We start from the raw sequence: 9,037 nt of genomic DNA on the forward strand, positions 1-9,037 counted from the left end.
ATTGATTTCTATTCGATTCCACTATGACTGGATAACTACTCTGTAAGGTTTGAATTCCTTCAAATTTGTTGAGACTTGGTAAAGATTCCTGTCTTCATTATCTGGGGCTGCTAGAGCACAAATACCATGCTACAAAGGAGTGACTTTAACTAATAGAAATTATTTTCTCACAGTTTAGAAGACTAGAAGTCCGAATTCAGGGCACTGGCTTTAGGGGAAAGCTTTCTCTCTCTTTCAAGTGTGGGGGAAGGTTTGTGTCTTTTTGCAGCTTCTGCTCCACACTTCATTGACTATCTGGTCTGACATCTTTCTTCCTCCATGTCTTCTTGCTTCTCAATACCTAATCTGCTCATTTTATATCTCGAATGTGATTGATTTGAAACACACCCTACACTGATATGGTCTCTACAAGTATAACCCACTGCCATTGAGTTGATTCTGACTCAAAGCAACCCCCATTGGGTTTCCAAGGCAGTAAATCTTTATGTAAAATGTCCCATTGTCTTCCTGCAGAGCAGCTGATAGGTTTGAACCATCAACCTTCTGGTTAACAGTCAAATGCCTTAGGGGATTAGGATTTACAACACTTACTTTGGGGATACAATTTAGTATATAAGAGTTTCCATAGACTTGATGCTCTGATATTTTAATATAACATTTATCATTTATCAGGCTGTTGAAATGGTCTCAGCTACATCCCTGCTAGCAGACAGTGTACTTCCTGGGTGTTCATATAAGGTTCAGGTGCGAGGTGGAAGACTGGATGGCCCAGGAATCTGGAGTGACTGGAGCACCCCTTATATCTTTACCACACAAGGTAAGTTTTATATTTTTAATATGGTAGCTTCTATTGTGAGGGTAATACATTTCCTGAATTTGCCTTTGGCATATTATAAGCATCTTAAGTTTTGTGACACTGAACCGAAAGGGGGGAAACAATATAAAATTGTACTTAAATTTTGAACAAGCTAATTTGTTAATGAAAACTCGCTAAAAATAAGTAAAATCTCCAAAGTTTGTGTTTCCCTAGTAGTATTTGTTTAAATATTTTTTCTTATTAAAAAGATAAAAGTTAGTATAAAGTTTCTCAATTAAAAAATTCAGATTACTACTTGTACTGTTATTCCCTTAATCATATAAACACAATAAAAATATTTATTTGGCATCAATTTCAAATATTAGTATTTTATTTCAATGTTATATTTTACATAATAAAATAATTCCTTTCACTCTGGGTGCTTCCTTTAGAGAAATTTCAATTTTCATCTTTTTAAAGTTATTTTTAAAATCAAACTAACTGTGTTTATTCCAATCTTCTCCCCTAAGATAAGGTGCTGTGCTTAAAATGGATGCTCAGGAGCCTTAGGATAATTCTTGCTCTGGTTGTGATTATAGGAAGATACCTAATGGTTCTTTGGCTGGTTGTCTGAGCTGTGAAATGGACAAAATTATTCTTGACCAAGCCCACTCAGAATGATTATACTATATGTAAAGATAGCAACTACTATTTAAAAAAAAAAACATTCAACATGTTTAATTAAGTAAGTTTATATATTGATTATTATCGTAAAACATTGGTAGTTCCAAAGCAGTTATCATTAGTGGTTTAAGAGCATTGGGACTTTGGAGTCTGACAGAAGTTTATAAAAGTTTTGGTGCCACAACTTAGCTAGAAAATTTTTTAAACCTTCTATGCCACAATTTCATCATCTATAAAATGAAGAAATTTTAACATGGATAAAAATGAAATAATGTATATTAAGGGCTTACTGTAATGCCTGTTCTATCATAAGCACCCAATAAATATTAGCTCTTATCATGGTTTATGAATCACAATCTCAGAGATTGCCATGATACATAATTAATTGCTTAGCACAGGAAGATTGTGAGAAGAGCTAAACAAAATACTAAACAACAAGACAATTCTGACTGGGAGTGAGGGACCTTGTGTGAACAGATTTAGAAGACATTAATTTCTCATCTCTATTCTATGGACAATTATTGAGTATTTACAGTGTATATAATATGATGCTGGCAATTCAGCTTTTGGGATGTTTCTTTTTTTAAGGAAGGCTAAACCTTTCATCTTTAATTATATATTATTGATTAATAGTTCTTAATGATTAATAGAGCAATAAGTAGTTATGAATTAATTAGGAGCACCAAATTTTACAGAATGTCCCATAGGGTATATCTTGGATTGAATTATATCCCCCTAAAATATGTGTCAACTTGGCTAGACCATGACTTCCAGTATTCTGTGGTTTGTCCTCCATTTTGTAATCTCATGTAATTGTCCTCTGTTTTGTGATATGTTGTAAATCCTAACCTGTATTATGTTAGTGACGCAAGATCAGTGTGGGGTGAGCCTTGAGTCACAGGCTTATGAGAGGGCCTGATTCAAATCACACCCTTACTTATATCACATCCTCACTTAAGTCATCACCCTTGTTCAAGTCAAAAGAGAGGGAGCTGACTATCACCAAGAACGTAGAGCCAGGAGCAGAGCACATCCTTTGGACCTGGAGTCCCTGCACTGAGAACCTCCTAGACCCAGTGGAATATTGATAACAAGACACATGGAGATCTTCAAGGAACAGCAGGCCCACAGATATTGAAAGGAGACAAAGATCTTCCTCTGATGTGTGTGTGTGTGTGTGTTTGTGCACGTGTGTGTGAGAGAGAGAGTGAGAGAGAGAACTTTTTCCTAGAGCCAGCACTCTGCATTTGGACTTCTAGCCTCCTAAACTGTGAGAAAGTACATTTCTGTTTGTTAAAGCCACCCATTTGTATATTTCTGTTTTAGCACCACTAGGTAAGTACAGGAGCTCTGGTAGCATAGTGCCTAAGGCACTTGACTGCTAACCAGACGGCTGGCGGTTCAAACCCACCAGCCACTCCTCGAAGGAAGGTTGGGCAATCTACTTCCATAGTGATATTGCCTCAGAAATCCAAGGAGTGGTCGCTATGAGTCGCATCCGACTCAATGGCACATAACAACAACAATGACAACTAAAGGGAGCTCTGGTGACATAGTGCCTAAGACATTTGACTGCTAACCAGAGGCTGGCAGTTCAAACCCACCAGCCACTCCTCAGAAAGAAAGTTGGGTAATCTACTTCGTAGACATACCACCTCAGAAACTCAAGAAGGGGTCGATATGAGTCAGATCTGACTCAATGGCAGTAATGACAGTGAGTTTGGCTTAGTTTTTTAGATGACTAAAACACAGTTTGGTACAGAGAGTGGGCTGCTGCTCTAACAAATACCTACAATGTGGAAGTGGTTTTGGAATTGCATAATAGGTGGAGGCTAGAAGAGTTTTAAGGCACCTAATAGTAAAAGTCTAGATTGCCTTAAAGAGACTGTTGGTAGAATTTTGCATGCTAAGGGAGTTCTGGTGGCACAGTGCCTAAGGCATTTGACTGCTAACCAGAAGGTTTGTAGTTCTAACCTACCAGCTGCTCTACAGAAGGAAGATGGGGCAATCTACTTCCGTAAAGATTTACTGCCTTGGAAACCCAATGGGAGTCCTATGGATCAAAATCAACTCAATGGCGGTGTTTTTTTTTTTTAAAGGCAATTCTAGTGAAGGGTCAGAAGGAAGTGAGGAGAGCTATAGAGAGAGTGTCTATCATCTTAGAGAAAACATATGGTGCCAGCAACAGCTTAGAGAGAGAATATGCCTTCCCCTAGAGCCAACACTCTGAATTTAGATTTCTAGCCTCCTACACTGTGAGGACATACATTTCTGATTGTAAAAGCCATTCACTTGTGGCATTACTGTTGTAGCAGCACTAGATTACTAAGACAGGAAGGCTTTTGTACAGTGGGATGGGGTGAGCTGGGGTGAGGGTAGAGGAAAGTAGAAGTCACAGTCTCTTCCCCCACACTGTGGCCTGTGACTTGCTTCCTTTATTTCACCTTTTGGTGAATTGCCTTCCACAATAAAATGGCTTCATTCTTAGTGTTGTTTTGTTTTTTTGTATTAATTAGATCTGGAAAAGGACCTTCTCCAAAGAAGTGGAGACTTATAAAATAATCAAATTTAGTTTTGTAAAATTTGCTAGGGTTCAAGAGTTATGCATTAAGATCTTCTAGAATAATGATCAGTAGCAATATTATATTCAGTTGGATTAAGATGAGAACTGTTAACTCAAAATAACATAATAGTGATTTGTGTTACATTTCACCTAGGAATTTGTTGTGGATTAATTTAGGTTTTCAGACTTTTGAATGGATGTATTTCTAGTTCTATTTTACTTCATAGAAAATACTTTATATAAAATAAATGCTTTTCTAATTCATGTTTTTAATATCTGTAGGATTAAATTTTCTTGATTTCTTACTATGTTTTATATTTTTGGGCTTTCATATAATATACAATCAAATTTACTAGTATATACTACAAAACACATTTACACAAATCCTTCTATATGCAAATATTTAGTGTTGTGTGCAAGAAGATGGTCAGTTTGTGTTTGGTAGAAAATAAAATTTGCCAATTTATTTGCTTGTGCAGTATTCAACAATATTACCATTAACAGTTAATCTTTTACTAATTCACCACTGAGACATCCCTCCAGTGTCTTCAAAACTCCCAAACAGAAAAATCTGAAAATCACTAACAAATTATCTAGACAGCTGTGGCAGTTATGTTTGTGTGTCAGCTTGGCTGGGCCTGGTTGAGTGGCTGGGCAACTGGTGGTAGTTATTCCCCATGATGAGACTGGCAGTCAACTCCATGGTGGGATCTACCACAAGCAGCTGAGTAGCTGCCTTTGGGATGTGGTCTGCTTCCTGTATTTAAGGAGAAGCCTTGGGAATGGTCTCTAGCCTATGGCATGCTTGAACCCTGCATGTAGCTGTGTCATTGTTCAGCAGCCTGCTATTTCTGCTGACCTTGGGACTTACAATGGACTTAAGTTAATGGCCTGCCATGTGGTTTGGTAACATTGGGACTGTGCCCTTTTTACTTGTCAACCTTGGGGCTTCTCAGCATCAGCAGTCAGCAGCCATCTGAGTGAAGAAACACCTCTAGCTCCAGTGGGCCAGGAGCAGGAGGCAGAGCTGGACTCATGGTTGAGGGGCTTTCACATAGCCCCTAGAGCCTAGCACTTTGAACTTGGACTTAAAGCCTCCAAATTGTAAGAATAAATTCCTGTTTGTCAAGGCCATCCCATTGGTGGTATATTCTTGTCAGAGTGGCACTAGGTAACCAGAATAACAGCAAATAAACTGCCAAAAGGCAGAATTTGTTGATTTAACATTGAATAAAGTTAAGTTTACTAACTTAACCAAGTTGGATAGCTTAGATGCCTCAGAGTGGTAATTTGTTGTTGTTGTTGTTTGCCATTGAGTCAGGCCTGACACATAACGACCCCTCCTTGGGTTTCCGAGGTGGTATCATCGCAGAAGTAGATTGCCCAGCCTTCCTTCTGAGGAGTGGCTGGCTGATTGCAAAGGGAAAGACGGAAACTTACCATGTAGAAAACCAACTGGTGACACCAAGAGTGGAGACAAAAGCTTCTACACACTAAAGTAGCTCATAGGTACATTTCACTATTACAGTATCATCTATTGTGACTATGACCATGGATCACAAAATGTGTCAAAATTCCTTATGAAATAAAAACAATACTTATTGTTAATAATAGACATTTAAAGAGTGTTTTTGTGTTTCAGGCAGTGTTCTAAGTGATTTACATATATTAAGGTATTTTATCTTTTCAACAATCCTTTGAGATTGAAAGGAGACAGGACCTTCCTCTATTCCTATTTCATAGGCAAGGAAATTGAGATAGGAAAGTTAAGTAACTTGTAAAAGTATTGGAGCTTGCAGTCTAATTCCAAGTCAATGTTTTTAGCCACTAATAGGGTTTGTAAGTGCATAATATAATTATGCAGAACTTCTGGTGGTACTAAAAACCATGATACTCAAAGCAAGTAAGCAGTAAGCGTTAATTATGTAGAGTATTTTTATGGAACTCCCTATTTCCTTGATAGGACCTGGTAAATGAGGTTCTAGTGTTGTCTAGATATGTAGGCTTAGTTTGTTGAATTACCTTTCAGCAATATCCACACTTCACTTAACACACTTGAGGCTTGACCCGTGAAACATGTGGAAAAGCGAGGCATGTTGATCCAAACTTGGAAACTTCCTATTCCTGTGTAAAGGAATTTGAATACTCCCTAAGTCTAGATAGTGTTCCGGTGGCATAGCACCTGAAGCATTTAACTACTAACCAGAAGGCTGGTGGTTCAAGCTCACCAGCCACTCCTCGGAATGAAGGTTGGGCAATCTACTTCCATAGTGATACCACCTTGGAAACCCAAGGACGGGTGGCCATGAGTTGGATCCAATTTGACAGCAATACGTTGCATTGTTGTAAGTCTAGATATTTAATAGTATTAGTTTCTGGCCCAACTGTTCACCAATAGGAGCTACAATGCCACACACCAAACAGAAACATTCTGTAAGATTGAGCTATTAATTTATGTAGAATGAATTAATACGTCTGGTCTAATGTTTCCAAACATTTTGAGCAATATTGAATTTTATTTTTTGAACTAAAGTGGCCCGGTGGAATACAGCCATAGCCATCAGAATGCCAATGTATAACTCCTACTTTTTATTCATTGATACACTGAAGCTGTGCTTACAGTTAATGAAGCGTTGACTACCCTAATCAAGAAATTCTTATTTATTTTTTAAATTTAAATTATTTGTATAGGTTGTTTCTCTATAGCCATTAGGAGGTTTTAGATTTTTCAGAAGAAAAGGTAGGACTTTTGCCAGAATTTATGAAGTCCAAGAATATCACAATTAGGTATGCTTCACACTGAAAACAACTTTAGAAGGGCTGAATTTTTTGTAATACCTTTATTATCTGTATATTTTGTTCTGCACAAAATAGAGGAGAAACATATTAGGCAATTTTTAGATTTCATACTTGGTAGCTCTTATAATGGATTAGAGAAAAAATTTTGCTCTTAATGAAAAATAGGGGCATGTGCCCCGATTAAAAGAGTCTACTTTTTGGAGCTATAATACATAAAAACATTTTAAAATTACTATCTAGAATGCTTTGGTTCATAGTGTATATTATTTTGAATAATTCACTAATATTTGTCAACAGAATGCCCTCTTTCAATAAAGTCCATTCAAGTAGATTCTAATTGTATTGTATTGCTAACTACAGGTATTACTACTTGATCACGAGAGGAAAAGCATCATTATTTTCTTATTTTACAAATTAAATATTGTTTAGTCTTGCATATCAGAATAAAATACATATTTATCTTGTTTTTAAAATTAAATATTCACCATTTACCTCCTATAATCAATTTCAAAAATTTGTTCCATGTAAATTTTAAAAATCATCAGGTTTTTCTTAACTTGTTTCCTTATTTTTAAGCTAGTATTTAGCATTTCATCATGGTAAATACTATGGCTTTTATTTCTCCACTAAGCTTTGCTATCTGCATTTGGTTTTGAAGTGAAAATGGTTTATGTTTTTAGACTTTAAAATTAAAAGCTTCAATTTAATTCATGAAAGCTCATTTGACCTTTGGGGAAAAAAAAAAAGAATTATTCTCAGAATTTTTGAGGCAGTTCCATAATGAAGTGTGAAGTGTATTGATGGTAAGTCAGCAAGCAGTCTTTCAGGTCTGTGCTAGGTACTTATCTGCAGAATGGAATGTACGAATGAGGCTGGAGTGCCTCCCTGAACTAGGATTACACTCAATCATGTCCATAGATCTATTGCACTGGTATCTGTCCAGTAATGTCAAGCTATAAAGTTTTTTTCCTGTGTCTGAGTTTACAAATGCAAAACAAAAATTTCTTGAATGAATTGTAAATACAGACATTGGAATTTAGCATCCTATTACAGAATTGAGTTTTATTCTATAATGTTGTTGTTGTTGTTGTTATGTGCCGTCGAGTCAGACCGGACTCACAGTGACACCTTCTTGGGTTTCTGAGGCAGTATCACTACGAAAGTAGATTGCCCAACTTTCCTTCCGAGGAGTGGCTGGTGGGTTTGAACTGCCAGCCCTCTGGTTAGCAGTCAAATGCCTTAGGCACTAGAATAAAACAATAAAAAACTGGGAAGTGGTTCCCTTTTTTAAAAAAATGTGTGAAAACAGTTTATATTCTATCAGTAGAAAATGGCTTACTTTAAGTTGTATGGTATCGAAATATACTGTCATCTTTGTCATGCATGGGAGCTCTGGTGGCATAGTGGCTGAGGCATTTGGCTGCTAACCAGAAGGCTGGTGGTTCAAACCCACCAGCTACTCCTCAGAAGGAAGGTTGGGCAATCTACTTTGTAGAGATACCGCCTCAGAAACCCAAGGAGGGGTCACTATGAGCTGGAAATGACTCAATGGCAGTGAGTTTTGTTTTTTGTCATGCACTGTGCTAGAAATAGTATTTTCTTATATAAGCAACCATTTGCTTTTGTTGTTGTTCCTCATTGGGAAAAATAGACACACCAAATTCCCAGCAATAGAGGACTGAATATAGTATGGAATAGTATACATGCATTTAAAAAGCATGTTTTAAGAAAATATTTATTCCTAAATAACTCAAAATGATTTTACAGACAGTACTCATGGTTTTTCCTGCTTTTCACATTTATCATTCATTTTACATTTAATAATTTTCATATTTACATCTCATTTCTTTAATTTACCTGCTTATTTTAAGTTTCCTTATGTCTCAATAGGAGCTCTGGTAGCATAGTGCCTCAGGTATTTGACTGCTATCCAGAAGGCTGGAGGTTCAAACCCACCAGCCACTCCTAGAAGGAAGGTTGGGTAATCTACTTCCATAATGATACTGCCTTGGAAACCCAAGGAAGGCTTGCTATGAGTCAGATCCAACTCAACGGCAGTGCATTGCTTTGCATTTTGTTTTACGTCTAAGTAAGGCAATAACAAATGAAGGTCTTGAAAGCTTTCTCTTTTCCATATGAGTAAGGCTGGGTTTACTCAGATGTTGCAACTCTTTCCCAGTCCTATTTTGAGAGCC

General features: G+C 37.0%; 1 protein-coding gene across 1 annotated transcript in view; it reads left to right on the forward strand.

Annotated features, from left to right (window-relative positions):
• LEPR (leptin receptor) overlaps positions 1–9,037 on the forward strand; it is a 117,955-nt gene that overhangs the window by 52,317 nt on the left and 56,601 nt on the right. Inside the window, exon 8 of the mRNA XM_007959390.1 lies at positions 673–817. Coding sequence (XP_007957581.1) covers positions 673–817 — 145 coding nt within the window. The remainder of the gene's footprint in view (positions 1–672; positions 818–9,037) is intronic.

The sequence above is a fragment of the Orycteropus afer genome, unplaced genomic scaffold (genome assembly GCF_000298275.1).
Source record: "Orycteropus afer afer isolate SDZICR_OR568_19922 unplaced genomic scaffold, OryAfe1.0 scaffold00016, whole genome shotgun sequence".
Classification (NCBI taxonomy): Eukaryota; Metazoa; Chordata; class Mammalia; order Tubulidentata; family Orycteropodidae; genus Orycteropus; species Orycteropus afer.